Raw genomic sequence first — 26906 nt, forward strand, 5'->3', positions numbered from 1 at the left:
TAGGCTGGTGGAGGCGCTTCACCAGCTCTATTTCATACCGAGGCGGCATCATTATCATTAACCAAAACCTTAAAAACTTTTTACAGCCTTGTCGTTTTAGTCACCACCTAGTGTTTTTAGAATAATTTGGAAAACATGGCATGGTTCACATCACGGGCTAAAATAAAGCTATATATATCGGGACTAAAGAAAATATATATGCAATGATTCCCTACAATTTAAAGTTTTCAAAATGTCTGTAAAATATTTGGCGATGTATACCGCGTTGACACCGTTGTATAAATTAGGTCAATTGAGGTCAACCTTGGTCAAGTCAATGTGGGGCCTGAGATTGTGCGTTTACATTTGCGTGTCAAGTTTGTTTGTCAAGTATTTATACACTTTTTATAGGAACTCGTGATTTTATGTAAAAAAATGGACAGGTCTCAGATTAGCAAGCCGTTATAGTATAGGTATATTGGGGGCAGGGCCGTCAAACACTTGACAGTATTTATACCTTGGTAGTTACAAAATGGTATAACCTTATAACAACTAAAAAGTTTAATATTTAACATCTCATCACCTCATACAAAATTGTTAAATTCCCAGTATTATTAATAACATGTACATACATATTGCATAGAATAGTTAATAGGGTGGTAGTTGCAATACCGTTTCCTGTTCTATATAGGACCCATGGCATCGTATACAGTGCATGTGCAATACATATGCCGTGATGTACCCGAGGAAAAACATATTTCGAAGCGAAGCAAAACGTAAATCATATTTATACAATAAACAAGCCCTGTATTGATTAAGGGAACATACACTGTATGGGCTATTACATAATCACTCATCACTCTATGAAATAACTCTTGTGCTATCAAACTGTGAAATGTGTGAAAACATTATTTATTAAACTTTTTTTCATTTTTTATCTTGCAGAAATACAAAGTGGGCCACTACTGATATTATTTTGTTATATTGTAAATTATTGAGAATTACAGAAGTTTATATTACACCCATCTTTATTGTCTGAAGTTTCTTTTTATCTCCCCTCTCTCTAAATTGGGGCAAATATCTACTTTGCTGAATCGACATACCATTTTGTCACCGTATTATGATGAATATATTTCTCATTGTATCGCTGGTTTTGGTTACTTCGTTTCTGGTATTTTACTTTTGGACTGCTGCACGTCAAAATGTTGGTTACTGTGCCAGCGTTCACAAAATAGTTAACAATTCTGCGCTTGTTTGTTACCATGAACATAACATTCATGCGCAGTTGCTCTGCTGCAGCTTTCTGTAGTTATGGTATTCCAGTACGATGTTTAAAAAAAAAACATTGCTAAATTTTTCCCACTCTGTGTTAATATTCGTGACAGAACATTGCACATTTCTGTATTCCAACATGACACCATCCAAAATCTTAAGGTTAACATACAAATTAAGTATGGAATACGTCTATATCGTAGTACACACTACATGACACATGATAGTAAACTATTGCACGATGACACGTCACTGGCAGGTGTCTCCTGTTTTCAAGTTTGTTCGCGAGTATTAGGAGGGGCACATGGCACAGCAAGTGAAGGTGAAAAATGTCATCGAGGGGGAAAATGTTTGCCGAGGTGGCTCAGACAATGTCAACCGATATTATCACATTACTGACTGGTCTGTTGGGATTTCGCGGTTACAAGACTTTCGCGTTCACCTATCGATTACGCAATTTATATTTAAGTTTCATGAATTTTTGATCGGAATTGCAACAGACTGCAAACAATTCTAAGCTATAATGTGTAATACAGTGTAGATACGAAAGTCGATTATTCCAAAACAAAAGTGCTCAATACAAAATATATGTAGAGCGGGTGAATACGGTGATAGAGGAATTAATACACAACTACATGAATATGTTCAATGAGATTTAGCGTGACATCAAGGAAGTTTACGATTTTCTTGTTTGCTTCGATCGTGATCTTTAGGCCGTTGTTTTCATGATTTTCTTGTAAATTCTATCCAGGATTTGTTTGCTTATCTTCCCTATTTCAGATTTGGTTAGGTTGATTAGTCTGCACGATGGGTTATTTGCGAAGTTCGGTTTGTGATCTTTTAGGGTTATGTAAGCCTACTGTAAGCTATATGTAAGCTATCCGTCGCGTGTTTAAAAACAACGGCCTAAAGATCACAATCGAAGCAAACAAGAAAATCGTAAACTTCCTTGATGTCACGCTAAACCGCATTGAAAGTTCGTACAGTCCGTTCATAAAGCCTAATGCCAACTTGTAGGAACCGTCACGTGACGACTAAGCTTTTGTCTGCCACCATCTGTATCCGTCTTTTTCTCAAATTTAAGTCTCCATTTCCCTGCATAGTTAGATAAATTAGTTAGCAAACGTTGCAAACCAACAACTGTACTGCTAAACATGGCCACACCATCGGCGTATAACAAATAAAATAACTATAAAGTTAATAAGTGCACCCAAGCAAACTGGTGCTCGACTGAACTTCCCAAATCATTTATAAATAAACTAAAAAGCAAGGGCGATAACACACTACCCTGTTGTACACCCACGTGACAGTCAAAGAACTCGGTTATACCAACAGGGGTGCGAACACATGCTTTCACTGTAAAATACATTGAATACATTAAAAGCTACCCATTAATTGAATAATTCTTGCACAACTAGCTTAGGCATCGACTAAAGGATTATTTGACTCCACCCACGAATTTAACCTGTCAAAAATAATATTACTGAAAACTTTACCTATGGAAGGCAACATAGTTATACCTCTATAATTGTTTACATTACCGTATGAACCATTTTTATGTAGGGAATAAATTAGAACCGAAACCCACTGACCAGGGTAAACACCAGTGATAAGAATTGTATTAAATAATATAAGCATGAAAGTTTTTAATGGGCTTGGCGCATTTTTAAAAAAATTCAGAAGGGAGACCATCTAGACAAGGGGATTTATTGTTCTTTAATTTGACAAACGAATTATTAAGTTCCTGAAGGGTGATTGCACAATCTAGAATAGTACACGCAATTGTAAAGCCATCTAAAACAGGATCGACTGCCGATCTTGTATTGTCAACAAAATTTATCACTTCATTGTAAAACACCGTGCAGCTAGGAGTGTCCCACTCAGTGTTATTATCTTGAAACAAATCGGAAAAATAATCAAACCAATCTTGAATACCGATATTAGGCGAGGCGAGCAACTAGTTGTGCTTGGCTTCACAAGGGACCTAAACAGGGAAGATTTTTTTATCTTTAGCAGAAAGTGATAATTTTATTTTTTCTGAGTCATAAAACATATTCTTTTTCCATTTTAACAATGAATGATAATCATTTCTTGCTCTGTGATACTGGGTAAGATTGGTTTGCGTTTTACAATTTCTATACAATCTCAAACTTTTCTCATATTAATACATTCAAAATCAAACCAAGAATCTGTACATCGAGTAACTTTATGAACCTTACATTTCATATCTTTAACATAAGTACTAATCATACGTAACATAATATCAGCTGCGTCGTTAACTTCACCATCATTAATCAAATTAGTAAAAATAGTCACATTAGGTTCAGTTTCAATATTCGACAATTATGAATTCCATTTATATCTAATTACTGAATTGCTAGCAGTGATTGGTAAAAAAGTATTAGTACTATTGACATTATTTATCATTAATGAGAATTTATTATGGTGATGATATGACTCTACTCTATCATCAATAATAAAATCGTGGATTAAGTCGAAATTTTTAGCATCCGTTAAAAGATAATCAATCACACTTCCAAACCCATCCCTACCATATGTTAAATTACCAATCCCTTTATCCATATGAAGTCTACCATTCACAATTCTCACCCCAGTATGTTTACAAACACCGAAAAGTAAATTACCAACATGATTTACACACGAGTCTTGAGAATTTCTTGTTGGGAGGAAATCTCGGGTGTCGAGTATATTATTATCTAACGGAAGTACAGAATTTAAACTGACAAAATCAGGTTTTAATGCCGTCCGGGCATTGCAATCCCCACAGATGAACACTTTATGATTTGGATATGTAACATAAGTATCGGCTAACTCGTTTTCCAAAATATTGAAAAGGCCATCATTTGCATAATTTAAACCTGTTTGTGAAAAACACACAACTCCAAAACATACTGGAATACCAACGTTACACGTTATCCATATAACATCTTCCAGCGATTTTGAAAATATAGATACATTATCATTTAGACTTGATTTATACAAAACACTAATACCACAGGATAGACGGCTCATTACATAACGTTTCTTACGATAGAAATGTTTGCATATATAGCCATTAAGACATAGCAGAACACATAGTTTCTGTTAGAAAAATAAAATAAAAGTTCTTTAAATATACTGAAAAATCCGGGTTATCCCATTTGGATACCAAACCGTTAACTTTCCATACAACTATATTAATAACATTATTACATATTACGTCACAAGGTATGTTAGGAATTATTACATTAATATAATTACACGATATACAAGAACTGTTGTCAGTGTTTAGGCCGTGGCCACCCCATTATCCATAATAATCTTAATACCATCAGTTGATTCGTCATAAACTTAGGCTGTACCATCAATTATCAACTTGTCGTATCGAAGCGACGCCTTCTTCCCTTCATCTTGAGTTCTTCTAAGAAACACAACGAGCTCACGTAGTTTTTCACGAACCATGGGCGTAAAAGCTTCAGTAACACGAAAGCTGGAATCTTGTTACTTCTCACCAAGGCGTAGAAGACGATGTCGGTCTTTATACTTCAAAAACTTTGCAACGATTGGCTGAGGTTTCGATCTGGTTGGTAAGCGATAGGCGCGATCTATTCCAAAAAACTCAGCATCTATATCTAGCACGTGGGTACGACATTCACGAATTTTAAATTCCGATTTATCCCACGACTGTTTAGCACCTGGATCGTGATCGATGCCATGAAAAACCAAGTCATTGCGCATATCTTGCCCGTTTTGCCGATCCAAAGCTGCTTCATAACCATCCATTTTACGAAGTAGTTTGCGGTTTTCAGCTTCCAGTTCACTAATCCGAGTATTCGCCTGATGAAACATTTTCTAGTTCAGAATGCATTTGATCCATAAATTCATCTGTCTTCTGCTCCAGCTGCTCAGTTGCGTAACTACAACATGATCATCAATGGACTCTGATTCTTTACTAGCTTTAGCACTATTTGAGGTTGCACGAGATGATGGGCTTGGATTTGACTCCACGTCACCACATCGTAGTAGACTTAACAGCACTACAATACGAAGATACAGTCCGCCATGAATAGTCAATTCAAAATGGCTAACACCATTATGGCCACGATACCTGACTGAATAAACATATCAATAGAACATCGCCACGCTTCAAGTGAGACTCCCATCGTTAAGCCAGAGTTATATCAAGATATCGAAAATCTCGAATAGTTGCATTTTTGGTCATTGACAATCAAGAGAAACGTAAAATTTCGTTAGTTTTCACAGAGACCACGAAACCAGCAAGCCGCGTCTAAGAAACGTCCACTCAACTATTATGAAATATGTATGTGAAGACCCTTGACACTGCCATGTATGCCTGCAAACATTTCAACCGAGTTTGAAGTGTCGCTCCAAAGTCCAGTTTACTGTGTACACACATGATGTAACCATCCACCGTTCGTGTTACAACTCAGCAGGTTGCCCCTCCTGCGTCTTCCTGTATTGCTGGTAAGGTAGGTAAACTAACTTGTATATCATTCAATAATACTATCTACATATATTAATTGTTCAATGATATCTGCTCCACGATCGCACTTCCTGTGATGATTTTTAGACAATGTACATACAATTTGCGTTCATGCTTTTGTTTTTTTAATCATGGTCTGTTCAATTGATTGTCTATATATAGCATGTCAGTAGTTATTTCGTCGTAGCTGGAAATTAAAGGTAGATATATATACAATATATGTAGTATCTGGTGGGCAAGTATGTTTATTTGGAAACATATATTCATCATGGCCGACTAAAAATATTGAAAAGGAACCAGAAAAGTGCATGTAATATTATCGTCTTTTTCTCTTTATGTCAGTGTGGTTGACAGCCGACTACTAATAAATATGCCCCTGCGCTAAACGCCATAACCCTAATCTAAATCGGAACAATTTTAGTCAAGACACTGTGGAATAGAAGATGTACTACTGTTCGTGTTGGCTTTCGGTCGTTGTTGGCACTACAATGTTTGTTTCAGTATTATATAATGGCAATTTATAAGTTAAATTAGTTGACCCAGACAGGCATATGAATTTACGACATGTCAACGCATGTACATTACGGCGTTGCTATGTTTTAAATATATATCACAAGCTGCATGCAAAGTTGCACAATATTGTTTACCGAGGTAGGAACCTACTTTATAAATGCACACCAGAATTTATAGTTATGTCATAAATTGTACTCCTGGTTGACGAAAAAAAACAACATGGGGTTAATTTTGTTTGAAAACAAATTAATGGTTACATATTTGAACGATGTTGTCATATCGTTCTCGGGTGTGTTGGTTTTACCAAAATCCGATGGGAAATTAATTGTATGTGGTGTATTAAATGACAAATGTTAGCACTCGTGGTTGTATAATTTGTGTATCAGACCAAAATATGTGCCTACCACAGAAACAGGGTTGTTAATGCTAAATTTTAGTAGAATTACCAGTAATTCGCGGCGGCACCTGGCATACACTGGCAAAGTCGGGACTTCTTTTTTGTTTTACATAAACAATATAATTAATTGTCAATTTAGCCTTTTTAACGTGATCGCGAAAACTAGCGTGACTGTAAAAGAAATACCGACTGGACGCCAGTGCATTGGAGTGAAAACCGGAGCAGAATCACTCCGGTGATTATGCTAATCAAAAGCTGTTGACTAGCACTGACAACGAATCAGAGTGCAGCTGTGTTCGTAATAACTTATCTATGTTAATGTACGTGATTTGTCACTTCTGAGGACCTGGCAAATTTGAAAGACTACTATACATATACATCGGACATTTAAATCGACATGTTTTCAGTAAAAATTGATGAGAGTGTCACTTTTGCGCTAAGTATCTATCTCTGCGATCGAATCAAGGACAGATTATTGAAAGTTATTATCCCAGTAAAGACGTGTCTGTTGCCATTCCGACGGGAAGCGGACAATCACTGAAGTACGAAGTTACCCCTTTCTGTTTACATCAATGCCGTCAGGGGAAGCTGAGCGACTTACCGGCGACAATAGTTGTGAATATTTTTGCTTTGATAGCGTTAATGAAAGAACAAGTCTGGAAGCTCCAATTTTTTGGGTTTGATGTGCTTACTTTCACACACCCACTCATGAATAATCAATAACATCATGAATAATTAATAGCAGCCTTATGTCCGCATATGCGTTCAGTAGTTTTCAAGATCATGCTAAAAAAACTTAAAACAATTAATTATATCTTTTTGTCTAAAAAGTCACGACTTTGCCAGTCTACACCTGGCACAGATCATAAAGATATGCCATTGAATCAAATATCAAATAATTTGAGGTTATTACGAGGATACATCAAAGTATGCACGCAGACAGTACAGCCAGAGTGCATACTTCTAGGGATACATCGAGGGAATGCCGAAATCCAGAATCAGCGAACTTATTTGGGTGGATTTTTTTTATTATTAGAGGACGCATACGCACGTTACAATTCCATATTTGCAATTCGCATTTCCATTATCTGGTAGGATGAACATACACCGTAAAATACCACAAAATTACGGCACACTGGAACTTTACGTTACCTAACTTTATGTTTTGGTGGCAGATGTATACTAATATGAGGTTATTATGAGAATACTTCAAAGTATGCACGAAGACAGTACAGCTGGAGTATCGACGCGCAGCGGAGGTTGATACGGCGTACTGTCTGAGTGCATACAATGAGATATTCTCGTAATAACCTTATTATTATACATCTTTTCTTTCCAAGGATCCATCATGGGAATGCCGAAATCCAAAAAGTTTAGAACAGAATCAGTGAACTTCCAGTCCAGTCAAACCCCGGTGGCAGCCATGTTTGTTTTTATTATTAGAGGACGCTTACGTGCATAATCATTCCATATTTGGAATTTGCATTTCCTTCTCTGGTAGGATGAAAATACCCCCTGAAATACCGCAAAATTGTAGGGTACGCTCTAACTTGTGGCGTTATAGTGACAAATGTATAATAATACCAATTATAAACATCTGTCACGGCACATGGGAGCAGGTGGCCCAAGACAGAGGAACATGGCGATCAGCTGTTCAGAAGAGAGCTAAAGTTTGCGATGATGCCAACAATATTGCTGCTGCTGTTGACCACAAACAAGCCAGGAAGAACAGGTCCAACAACCCTGTAGCAGCTGCTACGATTTCCTTTTCGTGCTGCCAGAGACTCTTCTATACGCAGATCTCTCTCACCAGCCACCTGCGGTTCCACAATGCAAGATCACCCCGACCCCCGGGATGACTAGATGGTCCTTGTGTCGATGGACGTACAACACATAATTGATGTGTCAATGTATCAGAAATAATCAAATTAATATATTTTTAATGGTCCTCCAAAATAATTAGGGTGGCACTAGAATATTTTTTACAAGATTTTCAGATGATAAAATAAATGTTAGTGCACAAAACAATCTCTAAAATCGCCAGTGAAAAAAAATCATGTAGTATTTTTGCGAGCGTCGTATTTCACGTATTGTTGGACCGCTAAATACCGCGGATGTACATATTCTGAAATATGTATGTGAAGACCTTTGACACTAATATGCCTGTAAACATTTCAACCGAGTTTGAAGTGTCACTGCAAAGTCCTGTTTACTCTGTACACACCTGTCTGTAACTATAATCATTCGTGTTACGAATTGTCTTTTCAGCAGGTTGAAAAGAGTACAGCAGGTTGACCCTCCCGCATCTTCCACTTTACTGGTAAGGTATGTAAACTAACTCTTATATTATTTATTAATACTCTGTCATCTCTACATATACATTTGTATTAATTTTTCAATGATTTCTGCTCCATGATCGCAATTTTTGTGATGATTTTTTAGACAGAGTACATACAAAACAGTATTTTCAACAGACAGAAATGAAAATATCAAAATCTTTTTTTTGCACAATCCTTCCGTAAAAAAACATCTGGACAATATATGTACTCATGTATTTACGTGTATTCATGCATTAGGGTGAGGAAATGTGTTTTTATATAATCTGGTGGAAAAGTATGTTTTTTTTGGAAACGTATATTCATCATGGCCGACAAAAAAAAATTGACCATAGCTGTTTCACGTTCGAAAAATCTTCCGAGGGTGTATAATTCCAGACGAAATTCCCTCTAAATTCTACTAAATTCTTGTACAAATTACGAAAAGGGGACAGAAAAGTGCATATCATATTATCTTCTTTTACTCTTTATCTAGTCATTATGCATTTCACCATGCCAGTGTTTCCGTTGATAGCCGACCATTAACAGTAAATATGCCTCCTCGCTCAACGCCATGACCCTAATCCAAATCGGAGCAATTTTAGTCATGACTTTGCGGAATAGAAGATGTACTTCTGATCATATTGGCCTTGAGTCGTCGTTGGTACTACAATGTCTGTTTGAGTATATATTATATTATATAATAGAAATATATAAGTTGAATTAGTTGACCCAGACAGGATTGTGAAATCACGACATCTCAACACACGTACATACCGGCGTTGCTATGTTTTAAATAGATGTTGCACAATATTGTTCACCTAAGGTGAACTTACCTACTCGTAAATGAACACCATAATTAAAGGCCCAGGTATACTATAAATACGTTTCTAAACAATATGGATTATTTCCTATCTCAGGCTTGTCATGCTGTAGTAAACAACTCCAGCCAAGCTCCGGTAAAAACGTGTTTTCTCGAACTTACAGGGTGATTATGTCGTGCCAAAGTGGATGTATGTGACTATGAATATTACAGCAACGACTGTGTGTAGTATTTATAACAATAAATAGTGTACGAGTGGAGATTTTGGCGGATAAAAGTCGAAAACACGAACCGGGGAAAAGGACGCCGTCAATCAAAGTCACGTGACGTTGGATAGCTGAAACTGCTCCACAAACATTTACACAGTTCCTAATGCGTGTCTCATTATCAAATAGCGGATTCAACGAAGACAATGACAATTGCGGTCCCAAATTTAAAAAAGTCACCACAGAGAGTACGAGCCAGAAATACCCCTAGTTGTTTTAATGAAATGAATTTAGTATTGTTTACTGTTATTGTCAGAGGATGTGCACGTGGCGATAGAGCGAAAATAACGTAGCCTATGACGGTAAATAGATCATAAATGAGACCAATATTTTAAGCATGTTGACTGAAACACGTAAAGAAGCGAAATGAAAGTATAACACTCGCCGAAATATTCACACCTGCGTTATTCGAATAAAGGCATGTGATACGTGTGATACCACAGGTACTATTTCTTGTCTGCTGTTGGAGAAATACGGACAATGCTGTTACCAGTAGTAACATACAAATACATGCCCGTGGGAGGGGGTGCATGATGTCCTACAGGTGGCCGTAATGTGTGCGACGTGTCTTCTCTTGTATTAAACTCGCACATTTGTTATTTCTATAACCTCATTGATTGTAAAGGAAGACTCGCCTGCATGATCAGCGAGAATAACGAACACTTCCTGTTATTTCCAAAGTGATGTTAGAGGCCAGTCTGGAAGTAGTTTTTCCCATAAATTAGTAACAGCACCATTTCACAATCATGTCAACATTTTTGAGAAACATTTCGCTTATTTATAGTAAAACAGAACAAATAATTCCGACACGCCGACACCACATCGCACATCTACAGGTGAGTGTGTAAAACGTGGGAATAACGGAAATGTTGCCATCACATCGGAGGATCATTCTGTCTATCGTGGTGACGAACAACTGTACACTACTGCTAGGTTTATAGTTACTGAGGATCACGTTTCCTCGTCGCAATAAATATATCTTTCCATTTTACTCGCCGTTAACGGGTGCCTCAATATTATCTGTTCCGGTTTTGTTCCATGGTGTATGCGCATAGACCCAAATAGCTCGTCTCCGAAACTTGAAGTATATAGTTAGTTGACACCCAACAACTATCTCATCGAAAATGACCCATTTCGAATCCATATGCAAGAAAAATTATCCATAGAAAAATAAAACTATGTAACGTATCAACTGGGCTTGGGACCTCAACAACGCATCAAGTGGACTCACGTAGCAGACTATGAACTCAACTTGTCTTTTCGATGTGTCGCAATGTTTTACAATATAAATGGAATTTCACGGAGTGATGCATCGTTTCAAATCTATTATCTTTTCTATTACCACGTAGCATTTATGATAGTGAAAGGGTGAGCACCGAGCAGCGAATATATTTTTTTTATCGTTGACCGCAGCGTGACATCACTCTAAGTGTACGTCGTGGTCATCGCCGTGGCATCATAGCTCAACGATACGAGAATGGCAAATGACACGATACGGTAAATCCGCAGTTCAGACGAAGGCTATTGGTGATATAACCATGAATCAATGCCACATCACTTCGTAACACGTCCCTTATTACTTGCGTTATTAATTTTGTCGTTACGAGATGCCTATGTAGTTCAGGTCCATGCTCTACAGAGGCAAGCCTGACTGTACCGTTACACGCATCGATGTTTACGGAGATTAGTGTTATCAGCGTGTGAATAAACTACGGGTTTCTGTAAACAAAGGTTATGCAAGTGATTAACAACACTCATTAGCATAGCCACACCTTCAAATCACACTTGACCGGGGCAAGTGAATTGGGCCTTTAATAGTTACGTCATAAATTATACTCTTGGTTGACGAAAAACAAACATGAGGTTAATATTTTAATATTGTTTGAAAACAAATTATTGGTTACATATTTGATCGATGCTGTCATATCGTACACGGGTATGTTGGTTTTAACAAAATCCGATTGGGAAAATAATTTTCTGTGCAGGACCGTAGTTTATTTTGCACTACTGAATGAGTATTGTATAATACATGATAATGATGTTTAAGTTACAATGAAACTGTGTGTAATACGTAATTAATGTATGAAACATGAATAAGACACTGAACCCAAAATAGAAAACACTTTCAATTATCCTGGTTTTAAAAATACAGTATGTACCTAGTAAAAATGTTGCTTTCAATTCGTTCTCTTTGTGACCGAGCGATACTAAAGTATGAGCGACGGTGGTAATTGGTACAACCGATTCTCGTACTGATTTATTAATAAAGGATATCGCGAAGCATCGTATTTACACAGAGGAGTGACAATGTAAAGATGACTACAAAATTACAGGAACATAAAACCTAAAACCATGAGTAAACACAATAAATTACATCAAGAAAAATAATGAGAATTTGAATCGAGAATTCATTTAACACTAGTAATACTAGAGTTTACATGTTTCAATGACAGTAAACAAAAGAATAAATTGACAAAGCACAAATGTCGTGAACAAAATATTACACGGACATTTAAAACACATAGTTAAAACAATAGCAACAATGTACATACCCCGTCAGTTGGTCAAATCTAGTAAAATGCAACACAGTTCAGATTGTAGGAGTCACAGACTGTATTAGCGCTAACACAGCAAGTTGAAACGAGCTAGACAAAACATCCACACAACCAACTCTGGACTGAATGATTCAGTGGCCAGAGAGGTGAAGGAAGAGATGCTTCTCAGACGAGTTCAATGATGTTACTGACTAAAACTGACTTCTCAGTGCTAAGTCTCGTGGGAAATATGCAAATAATTCCATTGTTACTCATTGTACAGCCCTTTGGGCTAATTTCACAATAATTAATAAGTTAAATTACTGTAAATACATAAATCCCATACCCTTAATAAATTTTGTTTAAATAAATATTCACAATATCAAAACACTAGAAATCATCAAGAGTAATACAAATTATATATCGCCATCAGTTGTAAAACTTTCCTTAGCACAGACCTTTATAAGTTGCATTATATTACTATGAGGTTATTACGAGTACAGTACAGCGGGAGGCCGATGCGACGGCGAAATGTCTGAGTGCATATTATTATACATCTTTTCCTTCCAAGGATACATCATGGGAATGCCGAAATCCAAAAAGGTTCGAACAGAATCAGCGAACTTCCTTGTGTGGAGTTCGGTTAAACCCTGGTGGCAGCCATGTTTATTTTTTATTATTAGAGGACGCTTATGCGCGTTATCATTCCATATTTGGGATTCACATTTCCTTATATGGATGGATGAAAATGCGCTGTAACTTATGGTACGACACACTGTAACTGTTACAGTGACAGAGGTTTACTAATACCAATTATAACTATCATCACCGATGCGTTCTATTCAATAACCTTACTAAACTCGCGCTGTAAATTTACAGGCTTGTGCCGTATAAACCATTATTTGTGAACCAATATTCCTGAAATATTCTTGAAAAATATGCAATAACAATGACCAAGTTGAATCACGTATATCACGTTTTATATCAAGTTTGTTCAATCTACAAATCGCCAGTATATTTTCTAAATTAAATATTTTAGTGTGTGACTCAAAAGAATGATGTCACGAAAAAAGTCCTTCTTCGTACTAGTAATGTCTGGTATCATCTTCATCTGCGGGTTTTGCGTATGGCAGCTTATTGGATCAAAATCGGGAATGCCACTGGAATTTACTCAGAAGACGTGTATCTCATTTAGAAATGATTCACGGATTATTTCAATGTAAGTATCAATTAATGGTCACTGCGCGATGATTACAAATGCACAATTATTCGTGATGATGCGAAATGACTTCATTAACTTCCTCTGATGCTTGTCACTATGGAAGTTCTTTTACAATTAATGATTATGTTCATGGTAGTCCTGTTATATACTGAAGCACGTGATTCCTCGCATATCGCTATCGAGAATAACTTGTATGCTCACATAATTTGTTAGAGATGTGAAAGAGACGGCAACCATCTGTAAATTGCGGAATGTTCGTGCAAAGGTTGCACACTTTTGAACGATTTGGGAGATAGTTAGTAATATGAGGAATCTAAAGAAGAATTACAAGTCTAAAGGTCAAGATAACTGTATGGTTTCGAGTGTGTGGCCATAGTTTTTACTAATGAGTAGGTGAATATATTGCCCCACACAGATGCGAGTATCTAACGACAATTCGTGTTGGTATCTTACAAGGGAGCTAAAGTTGCCAACAGGATTGCTGCTTTTGCTGACCACAGACAAGCCAGGAACAGGGCCAACAACCCTACAGCAGCTGCTACCATTTTCTTTTCGCACTGCCAGAGACTATTCTGGGCGCAGATCGGTCTCACCAGCCACCTGCGGACCCACAGAGCAAGATCACCCCCACCCCAGGATGACTAGATGGTTCTTGTCGCATCGATGGACAAACAACACATAATTGATGTACCAGAAATATTCGAAATAATATAATTTTAACAGTCCTCCAAAATAATTAGTGTGGGACTACAATAATTTTTATAGGATTTTCAGATGATAAAATGAATGTTAGTGCACAAAACAATTTCTAAAATCGCCAGTGATAACAAGCCATGTTGTATTTTGCGAGCGTCGTATTTCACGTATTGTTGGCCCACTAAATACCGCGGAGGTACATATTCTGAAACATGCAAGTGAAGACATTTTACACTCATCTGCCATGTATCCCTGCAAACATATTAACCGAGTTTGAAGTGTCGCTCCAAAGTCCTGTTTACTGTGTACACACCTGTTGTAACCATCTACCATTCGTGTTACGAATTGTCCTTTCAGTAGGTTGAAAAGACAAGTTGCCCCTCCCGCGTCCCACTTTACTGGTAAGATATGTAATCTTGGAATCTTACAATCAATATCATTGAATTAATGGAAAAGGTATCATATGGAAAATATACTGCTAAAAGAACAAATGCTGACAAGTTTCACGAAGACAGACACAACCAAAACCAAGTTCATCGAAGTGAAAATCTCCAACATTGAATGCAACAGAACGTCAATGGCTGGCTGCTTTTTAACATTTTGACTTCAGTTTGTATTACTGAAAAAGCCATCTGGATGGTGATGGCTATGGGTTAGTCATTTTTCAAAGGAATGGCGAACCTGAGATGCAAATATTCGTCTACTAACACAGTAATAAGCTAATCGTTAACTTGTATTGACAAAATTAACACAGTTGTCAAAGTTGTTATGGTCTAACCGATGCCCTAGAAGTTTTGTATTTGTACGCACCAAACAAAATTAACTGATTATTTTCCTTTGTGAATTTATTGCTGTGTCATTTTAAAACTGCTATAATAAAATATTCTGTTTTTCAGGGAATCACGTGGACGCCTAACAAATGACTATCAGCCTAAAAAGATATTTCTTGATTGCGGCGCCAATATGGCTTCATCTGTCATGATGTTCCGGGAAATGTATCCAAATTCCAGAGAGTTTGAAATTCATTCATTTGAGATTGATTATAAATTACGTCCATATTTTGCTGCATACGTATCACAAGGAAATGTATATGCACACATACCAGTTGGTGTTTCTAATGTTGACGGTAAGACAAATTAATGCTTGGTTATCCGTTGTATGAGATGGGTGATCGGAAGACGTTGCAATTGTATCGTATTAAACATATAAACAATACTCCCTCTGTGTTCAGACTACATTTTTACAATCTTAGTGACAACCGCTTATATTCATCATTTTTGGACAGATATGAATGCTCGTAGCTGTCCGTCACCTGAAATAACACTCCTTTATTTGTCTATACAGGCAACATGACAGCATTCTTAGAAGGTGCATGGTTTCCTGGCAAAATTAACAATAAACGGGACATGCAGTGGGGTGGCGGATCGCTGTTTGCATTTGAAGATGAGAAAAAGACGGATACAGATGGTGGCAGACGAAAGCTTAGTCGTCACGTGACGGTTCCTACAATTGACCTTTCACAATGGATCCAGAAACACACACTGAAGGAAGATTACGTTATACTGAAATTAGACGTTGAGGGGGCTGAATATGGAATATTGAAAAAGATGTTGAATGATGACACTTTTGCTTGGATTGATAAGTTAGTATTATATTATATTTTATTATACCATTATATCTATATCATTGAATGTTATGACATCATTGCTACAGATTATTCTGTATCCCTTTAGTGAAGGCCTAAAATATAAAAAAGAAGGTTTTTGTGAAGAAGTAAAATTATGATCTAACAAGTATTTAATACTGGAAACAGCATCAAATAAATTGGTCAATTGCAATAACAACAGATTTTAATATTGAAATAGGATCATTTTTTTCTAGGATATCTGTGTGCAAATGCGCGTACGGTGGCGGAGTTCCATCTAGTGCGCGATAATGATGGCGCTGTCACGGTGACCGCCATTCTCCAAGTTTAGACTGAACACGCTGAATCAGTCTCTTCCACGGACCAATTTGAATAATTGAAGAATTTTGTATAGGTGATACTCAAAAACATGAGACTCTTCCACGCCATTGAGGGAATATTGTACAATATGTAGCAGGAAATGCCCGGGAAGTGAGCGCAGTGTGAACTGAAATTCAAGATGTGCCATGCACGATTCTTGTGTCGCCGCTGAACAAAACGGCCCGAAACATTATTCAACGTCGAACTATTTTCAGTCTATTGTAGAAAACGATTATCTTTTCAGTGAACAATATGTTGAAGATGTGTTATCATAAATGAGCTGTTTAACAAACAAAATGGCGGCGCCCATTAACCGGAAGTGCACAGTTTTCGTACTCTTAGGGTTTATAGATTTCTGTCATATTCTTTGCCCTCGCTATAATTTATATAAATACATACAAATATATGAGAAAACTGAAAAAAATAATATAGCGTACTTGAATAAAGTAGATTGACGGGTAAAATGCCGCCTGTTGCTTAGACTAATTCTGGATTCTCAACCACGACATCAACGACAGAAGTCGAGACCTGGAGAATGGCTGGCTGCCCGACTGGGTCATCCGATCGTGTTGATGAATTAAGGTTAATCTGTTGTGATTTACCCGGTCGAAGGTGATAAACGAATTAGGGATATGTCTACAGAACGCTAGTACAAAAATGTGAGTTTTTATAGTGATTAGTTCCACATTATTTGCGAAACGTGATCGACGAAAGACCGACGGTGGTATGCATTTCCTTAGCGGTGACTCCATGGTAAATGTCACAGCCCGGGGGTTACAGTTTGTATAAACTAATGAAATATCCCTGTTCCCAGGTGTGTGTTTCATTCATAAAGACACACTAAAAGTTACGGATATTCTTTCTTCTTGAAACCGAACCGCACCGAACCCTCTCTATGTAGCAGTGGTGGCAAACTGCAGGCGGGCACCTGAGACGGCGTACCCGTGTACCGTTCAGCGTCTGATTATTACAATACTACTTCACATTAGTCACTCGTCCACTCACAATGTAAATTATTTAAATTATAATAATAATAATAATATATTTAACGGATTAAAACTGGTTTCCTTCTTATTTTATTTTGTCATAGTTGAATAGTTGATTGTGAAAATGAATTTCAAGAAATACGTTTTAAATTATAGTGTTTTGGACGCATTTTGAATTCCGCTCAACTCGCGCGTGAACTAATAACTCGACTTCCGCAGTTCACGCGCTTCGACGTTCAATACTTACTTCAGTTCTATACAGGGACCAGTGACTGTAACAGTTTTTCGTTCACTGTGAACTTTTCTCAATTATATTGGCAGTAAATTCACTGGTATTGACAACACTGCAAAATATTAAAAAGAAAGAACTCCTCGCCAACCCAAGCATACCTTGTGCTCCATATATGCAACATGTGAGCCAATATTAGTTTTATGGTGGCTTGTGGAGAATCGGTGGTACATTTATTAATAGTTAAACATGAACGTTAGAGCGGGAGAGTCGTCACCTGCGCACACGCGGGAATTGACTCCCATGCGACGATAATAACACACGCTAAAAATACAAAGGCTCATGGGTAGACGCTTGTTTGTAAATAATGACACGCTATGGCCTTCTGGCGCATGCGCAGGTGAAGACTCCCCCGCTTTAATATTGAATAACACTTGGTCTTTGAATGAGACAAATAGAATACTCTGTAATGATACTTTGTAATATACTTAAATCGGTGTGTATAAGTAATCATATTCATTTACAACTGTGTTAGCAGATCTAACATGGAGCTTGTTCGTAAATTTGGAAACATGTGCCTGCTTTTTTATTGGTGATTCTCTCCGCTAAGGATTATTCTTATAATAACTCTTCTGTGTCTGTGTCTTCTTCACGTACTAACTATTCTGTGCTATTTTGGGGCTTCACAGAATTTGTTCAAACTTGGCAGGTAGGTCATGCCTTCACTCTGTTCAGATGATAACATTTGAAGAAAAAAATCCCAACCCGCTGTTGCGATGGCAACTACAAGAAAAATGTTTTAATACCTTCGCGCCAAATGTATCTCATGGAGTGAAAACGTCGGAAACATTTCATTCCACTCAACTTCAGTGTGAGCCCAAAATTGTTTTTTATTGCCAGGAAATTTGACTTCGAAGTGGGGGTAAGGTCTTTTTAAATCTTCTGTTTTTGTTTGTTGTTGTTTTTGGCTGAGCCGACTTAGTTCATACTTGGCAGGCAGATATATGACGAAATCTAACAAAATTCTGGCCCACCGTTGCCATGGCAAGAACAATAATACCGTAGCGCCAAATCTCTTACCAGTCTTTGAGTGAAAACCTCAGACATATCTCATTCTACTCAACTTGAGTGTGATCCCAGTTGTACTATTTTGTTTTCGAGTTGACGTCAGTGCTTTTACTGGATTGACGTTCACAAGACACGGATTCCTTGCTAGCCTAAGTCATTATCTAAACCCGACTTCATTAGTTACAACAGCCGTGTTAATAGACTTCTATAGAAGCCATTTCGTGTGTGTCTGGTCTGGTGTTGATAAGCTTGATCAAATATTCTCTGGTTAGTTGGAAAAGTTTGGTAAAAAAAACTCTGTCCTACCTTGGCGGAGCGAATCGCCAATCAGCCTACCATGTATATGTTAGATTCTCATTTCATTGATGAGTAGTGACGACTGTTTAAATGCATGTTGAATTACGACAAAATGCACCAGTTTACAAATATCCCGTATGGTCAGGTATTATGGTGAGTTTCATTCCTGGCAACCAACTGGTCTCACATCGAAAGAGAAGAAAAAAATCGTCGAGGAAGCTAATAAACAGAAACAAATCATAACATGGGCGGGAGAGTCTAAGACAATAAGTGACTTGGATGAATTGCAAAAGAGCGATGTAAGTTTCATTTCATTCACGAACATATACATATACTGTAAAACACGATGAAATAACTACATGCAATTTTCAATTTTAGCGAATTTGATTCAATGCATTACTTTACTAAATTTAAATTGTGCATTTATTTATTTATCGTTTACTATGGCTTTAAGCTTATTATAAAATTATTAAAAATGCGACAATTATTAATAAATAATGATATATCAAATGAATTAAATAGAAATAATCAGTTGGTTTTGTTTTAAATAGTCCGTCTCATACTATTATATATAACTATATATAATATACTTACGTACAATTTATTAACAAAAAACAATGAAAACAATCGATTTCACAGCATGTATTTACAACCACAATTATTATTAACAAAAGACATTGAAAACAATCGATTTCACAGCATGTATTTACAACCACAATTATTATTAACAAAAAACAATGAAAACAATCGATTTCACAGCATGTATTTACAACCACAAAATCAATAAATGTATTCGCCAACCATGATTTATAAAGAAATGAAGGTGTCAAAATTGTTCACAAATAAATTATACATGTAAGACTTGTATAGTGTATTTGTATGTGAATAATACGAATATCGATATAGTTTACAAGTCCTATAGATTTTGATAATTAAATAATGAAATGTAAAATTTTTTTGCAGACTCGGTGCGACTAAAATCATTATTATACAGCAAAAACGGTGTAGCGGTTTTGGCAATCTAGAAATGTTAGCACTAACATATCGCTTCTACATTTGAATGGTTTGCATACAATGTCATGCCATTCAAACAGCGAATTATATAAAAAAAATTGAACGCATTTTTATTATTTACATATAAAACATGACAAATTCACACCGCACCGATTGGCCGTGCCAATGCGATAAATATTACCGAGCAGTGATGGAACTTTCTAACCTAGGAATAGCTGACGTCACATGTGATCGTCGGTGTTTTCAACGATTCAACTTCATTTGCCTGTGTTAGAGACCGATAAATACACCATCGTCGACGCACTCAAGCAACCGAACGCCATTTTACGAAAAGACATAATTCTTAAATGATTCTGTCAATGTTGAAAATCATTGCAGTAAAAGTTCCGTACCACACATATATATTGAAAACAATGAAATTATTCCACAACAAAGTTATTACAGCAGATTTTTTTGCTCAATTCGTTTTGTTTAAAACAAGTTGTTCAAACGTGTGTCAATAATTTTTGCTGGAAAATGTTTGACTGAATCAGGAAGATTGTATTTTTAGGCCTGAAATTTGGTCGAAGCATATTTGTTCCCGGAAGAAAATTGTGAAAAACAAAGCTCGTTTCAGTGATTACGGAGGCATTAAATTACATGTATTTGTACGACATTTGCGCAAAAAATCGTAATTTCTGGCCAAATGGCACCCTTAGCCTATTTGTGTCGGCGCAAATCTGATATTTCACCACAGTTCATCAATATGTGAACATTTTACAGTAAAATTTATCGAAAACATAACTAGTTTCACAAAAACGTGATATTAACCCAATACGATCTATTAAGCCAAAACATCAACTACAATACTTATTTTATTTTCAATATTTATGTGTGCTAAGAGTTATGCCTATATCGAAGATGGGGAATTCTTGTGTCTATCACAAGCGAATGAAGTTGAATCCGCGGCGAATGCAATAGAGAAGGACGTTCTTTCTGAGTTAGAAAGTAATATAAATAATTAGGTTGGAAAATAATATAACACACGTTCCTGACACATAATTCCCATCAATATAAATAAAGAATATAACGTTGATTCTTGGTATGTGAATAAATGCTGCAACAACGATTGTTTTTATAGAAATATATGTATAATATATCTCGAATCGAAATTAAATAACATTTAGGTAATGAAAGTGAAATTATCTATAAATAACGAAGTGTACATAGATATATTTTAAGTTTAAGTTCATAAAAAACAATATATACATAGATACATAAACGACAGCCCATACTGTTACACTGCGTTAAAAACTTTCCAACTTCAAAATTCTTTCATTTTCATTTGAAATTTCAAGTAAAATCACATTCATTAAAGTTATTGTTAATAGATGATTTGTTGAACACCCTAAATAGTTTGTAGTTCAAGACAAAAAAGCAAAATTATAGAGAATATAGCAAATTATCTTGTTCACTAATATTCTTGTGTAACCGGTAATTATGAAAATTATTAAAATACATTTCGTTATGAATTTTTCTTAATAATATATTTCTAAATTATCTTGTCAAAATCAGTTTTTTAGGGTTTTTCTACCAAAAAACAAAAGAATTTTACAATGTCGAAAACTGAAAACCAACAATATCATTGCGAGAATATAATTTTTTTTAAATTAGCGGCATTTTGAATTAGCGAAATGAAGGATTAGCTAAATTAGCTAAAAGAACAGGATAGCTAAGAAAAATGTTATGCAGAAAAAAAAACATCTTTTTTTGCTTGTAGAGTAATTTGTTATTTTGTAAAAATGTGTGACTTAAGGACGATGGCAGATTTTGAAAAAAAATGTAGAGGAAAAAAATCATGGGAACACATTCTGACGCCTATTTCTCAGAAAAAAAAGAAATAAAAAATACAGCAATTTATAATTGAAAAGGGATCAAACGCAAGGGAAGGGAGTAAATATTTCGCATAGTGTTTAAGTCATCGCCCCAGACTTGTTAATGGTCCATTCCTAACGCTTGCTATTCTTAATGTGTAATTGTCATAGTCATATTATCTAAAACGTTCTATTAAGTCGTGTGAGGGCGCAGCAAATTTTTCTTTTGTGTGACTCGAGGCGGCTACGTAGTGAATTTCCTGGATTACAACGTCATCATTTAAAATCTCGTTTATTTGACATATTTTGCACAAAACTGTCTAATCGAGTGTAAAACAAATATGATGCAATTAAACATGATTCGTCATCGTTTGCCATTTACAGAACGAGCGTAGCGTTAACGTGCATTAGTATTCATGTGAGAGTTAAAAAGGAAAATATTAGTTGTTAGATTTTACGAGGATCAATGAGTCACTGTGTTTTGATTATTTGATTCTTAGAAATGTAGCAAAGTAACAATCTTAAATTAAACGACATTTGATACTTCGTTTCTATTTATTGTTCGCAATGTATGTATAAGAATATTTCTGTAAAATCAAATGAAAGCAATCACAAGTAAACGATGACCAAAATTGAGTCTAATTTTTAAACATGTTGCTTTTTTGGGGAACTTATGTTGCTACGGTCACGATTTATATAATTAAAACGACATGTCAATAACACTTGTTTTGAGTTCCGCCGTTACCTTGATATCTTGCGAGCTCAGGACGTCGATTTGGGGTGATTTCGACGCGCAAACGTTTGATAGCTCATTAAAACGGCGAGAATCAGGGACACCAAGGAATAAATTGTGCAACCTAGCTATCCAAAAATCCCCCATGCTCGCATAGAAACTCGTTGATGGCGCTATAGATAAACACTCCTCAATTTAACACAATGTTCCCTGCAGGCAGATAACAAATCTGAAATTGCTCACCACACATACGTTTAAAGAAATTGAAATTATGATATATATTTTGTAGAATAACACAATATGCTAATTCGATGTGTTTAAATGACATTGGTAATTGACACACCTCGTGATTGATATACGTCAAAACTCTGTATTAAATCCGAGTTGCACGAACTTCTCTTTAACAATAATTGGCGATGTCGTTTATTGTCAAGTTAAATAACAATGTTACTTCAATATGGACGGTGTGTAATAATATCTTGAATACTCATTTTTGAATTATGCGTATTGCTACACGTGTTTATGGCATACCTCTCAATACGACTTAACTTTTTTGAAAATATTACATTAGCCAATCAGATTCGTGCATCTGGCGGTCGATACATTTTGGTATCAGGGGTCAAAAACGTAATATTCTGCTCCTCCGCATGCGCGACCTTACGATCAATCTAAGAAATTATGATTCCCCGCTGAGGTTTGTCGGCGCGTTCTCCGAGAATCCCCGGTAGGTTATGAATAAGTCGAACAACAATAACAATTCCAGCTCAACAAGGTGTCTTGCATTACTTGATATGGGTTATTTTTAATGTGAATACTTGTTGCACGGTATTGCTGGATTTGTTGATGTCGTATGCCGATTATAGTGCATTTATTCACTTCGTTGAGGTAACTTCATTATATTTTCCGTATTGTAGATACATAAGGGTTTCATTAATTAGTTCAGTGTTCTATTTTATTTTATTTAGATTCGATTGACCCGAATCCTGTGTGTGGTTTGTGTCTATGCGCGCGCGTCATGTGTAAAATCGCATATTCTGAAATGACGCCCATAGCAAGTTGATACCTACAAAAATCTTGAAAGTGACATAAATTTTGGAAATTATTATAAAATACAAATGCATACGAACTATTGGAAGTGTTATGAAACAGCTCCTTGTGAATGAAGAAAATTCTAAACTTTGGCGGGTTAGATCTTATAATGCACTTCTTTAGAAACTTTTCACGGTATAGTAATAATACAAATATTGACCCCCAGCTTCGGTCAATATATAGATATATAGATTTGTCGATCCGACGAGAACAATATCCTCTTAGGGTCGAAAGATGTCTACAGTATTAGTTATTGTTAGTTAAACGGTTGAAGAGCAGATTAACATCTTGGCTTTATGTAATACTTGCAATAATATTCTGTACCTCACAAATAAATCTATGTTACATTTATTTACCCAGCACACATATATATGGCATTTGGACGCCGATTGTGATAATATTCAATATGATAAACGCGTGTCCGATAAATTAAAACACCGCCGGGGGAAAGGCAAAAAGGCGTATATCACTAATAACAAATTAATTTTATGAATACTGTGCAAAGTACTCGAATATTGTAGCTGAACCATACAAATATTGCAACAATATTTTTCTTTCAATTGTTAATAGATACCGATTGGAACGCCCGGATCTCTCGGTAGAATCAACGATCATTGCAATAAGGCATCCCAGTTGTCCATTGTTATTGAAGTGGGTATGGACCCCAAAAATGCAAAGCTTCTTGTAGATGCGTTAACAGCCTACGAAATAAGCTTTCCTTTGACCCTGTTCTTGTATGGCAATTTCATCGAACTCTATCCAAAACTTGTCCTTGAATGGAGCAAACATTCCGAAATAGGCATTAGAGGGAGTAATTCAATGCCGAGTGGATTATGGGAGAGACAGAATAAGAATATTCTTCAGTTATCTGTTGTCAGTACCGAAACTAGGCTTCGTGAACTGGGGATTGTTGGAGCTTACTTTTTACCACCAGGATTTAATGCCAATATCATCAGCATTTCGAAGCAAAGACATCTCCGATTGATTAATTCAACTATAACATTTCCTCCACGAACAGGTAAATATAAGCTAGTCCGTCAAGACTGAATTAATGAATGAGAATATTTTACGATACATATTTGCATGTACTAACAAATTGCATTGTAACCATCATAGCATGTTTTTTTCTACAGATGGTTACTTGACATTCGAATCCTATTTCAAATATAGGGACGTGGAAAGAATACCAAAAGCCCTGAAGATTTTACACGACGGTCTCGATGGTAAAGGTGGAATTTTAAGTCTTGATTCTGACTTTCCTGATTCTTATCTGATTTCGGCGTTCCTGTTGGATTACACTTTTGAAGTATCAAGTTTTGATGTAGTCAGTTTAAGGCATTGTCTTGGTTAATTTAATAAAAAAATGTAATTGTGCGGCGACAATCCAGATGTATTAAATTCAATAATTTGATAATGATTTTACAATCAGTTTGTATTTGAACTGTATAACTGTATCACATACACCAACAAAAAGACATAATATACTAAATAAGTTTTTTTTTCTCATTATTTCTCTAATTAAATTCTTGTATTTCGATTGCAAACAAGTTAGTCAACAATATTTATTTAAGTTAGAATATTTTAATAAGTCGCTAAGCTAGTCATGTAACTGATTTATATGCAATGTATTTTTTGTTCTAAAATTAAAAGTACTGTACTGATTTTTTTCTATAGTGGTCAACAAATAAGAAACATAGACACTTATAGTGAACGGGATTGTGAAATTACCATATGTGATCATGTAATCCTATATTAACCAATGAACGTAATGTATATTAATAATTGTGTTTTTAATAATTTGTGATTGGATTTACATATTTTTTTAATGGCTGAATATTTTGTTTGCTAGTTTTTTCTTCATTTACCAATTTGTTCAAAAAGATTTTTCTAATTTATCATATAACTATGCACTATGAGGCTTTAGAAGTAGTTCAATTGAAATGACATAACCAAGCAACATAATTTATAAGTAATTACACGGTGTGCACAGTATATCACGTTTCATTCTAGTAAATCTGTAAAATGTTTGTCTCCAGTATCTCGTAGCTGTGTGTGCTGTTTAGGTAAAGGTGTTTCGTGAATCGTATCCTTCCAAATCTGAGTTGGCTGACAAATTGCCCACATTGCCTAACAGAACAATTCTGATATTAAAATCCGTAGGTTAACAATTTGATGACCAAGAGTAAATTGAAACAGACATTACTTCATGTATACAATGGGATTGATATGAATGCTTATATACCTATGCAGTATTACGGTGGCCCACAAGTATCAGGACTACTTAACAAAAGCTTAAATTCACATGACATATTATTAAATATGCCCTGTGAATTCAAAGTTATGTTGTATAAATTTGAAGTTGTCCTGATAGTTATGGGCTACAGTGGCTCCATTCTAGGTGTGTTATTTCCCCCTTTACATAGCTTGAGACTGTATGTAATCTCGATATCAGACAGAGTAATTGATTGATCGCTGTTGATTGTAATTTTGACAGTGGAGACGCTGCGACATCCATTTTCATTTTCGGGAAACATTTCGTTTCACATAATTGAAGATCACTTGATATAATCGTATCTTCATAGTAATATCGCAATCATATTACTTATCTAAAACGTTATTATTACTACAAAAGTCATATCAAGAACAAAAGGTCAACTTAAAAGTTTTAGCACACATGTAAACCTCCTCCAACTTAATATTTGGTTAGCCATAAGGTTTTGTCATTGCAATACCACTATCTTGGATTAGTTGATTTATTGTGATGACAGTTTCCATCATAGCTTATAGATCCTTCTAAACCATGTGTGTTCATTACTAGAATTCTCTATTTAAAACTTTTCAGACTTTTTGTTTTTTCCGTTTTACAGTCGACATACAAGTCCTGGGAAAATTTACACAAAACAGCTAGTCTATAAAGCAATGCTATGTTTTATTCAAATGTGCCTGTCCTAATATTGAATTCAAATGAACAAACTACACAATGGAACACAAATCTGTACAGAATGATTTGAGGGGGAGTTACTGAACCACAGTACGCCCAGGGAGACAGTTATGTGCTTGCATGTACTCTTGCACAATACTTTTTTAGGTATTACAGTCATGCACACTAAT

General features: G+C 35.9%; 1 protein-coding gene and 1 long non-coding RNA gene across 2 annotated transcripts; one reads left to right on the plus strand and one right to left on the minus strand.

Moving 5' to 3' along the window:
- The first annotated feature begins 15460 nt into the window (after positions 1–15460).
- On the plus strand, positions 15461–25146 carry LOC144362665 (uncharacterized). The gene is made up of 5 exons (XM_085498747.1): positions 15461–15647; positions 15866–16163; positions 19252–19405; positions 24366–24813; positions 24929–25146. The coding sequence occupies exons 1-5, from the start codon at positions 15485–15487 to the stop codon at positions 25144–25146; spliced, it is 1281 nt and encodes a 426-aa protein (XP_085354873.1). The 5' UTR covers positions 15461–15484.
- Positions 16165–17989, minus strand: LOC146745811 (uncharacterized). The gene is made up of 2 exons (XR_014929516.1): positions 17760–17989; positions 16165–16261 (listed from the first exon to the last, which is right to left on the minus strand). It is a non-coding gene; the product is annotated as an uncharacterized LOC146745811 (long non-coding RNA).
- Positions 25147–26906: the final 1760 nt, after the last annotated feature.

Source organism: Saccoglossus kowalevskii, chromosome 5, assembly GCF_978046115.1.
Source record: "Saccoglossus kowalevskii chromosome 5, keSacKowa6.1, whole genome shotgun sequence".
NCBI classification, from domain to species: domain Eukaryota; kingdom Metazoa; phylum Hemichordata; class Enteropneusta; family Harrimaniidae; genus Saccoglossus; species Saccoglossus kowalevskii.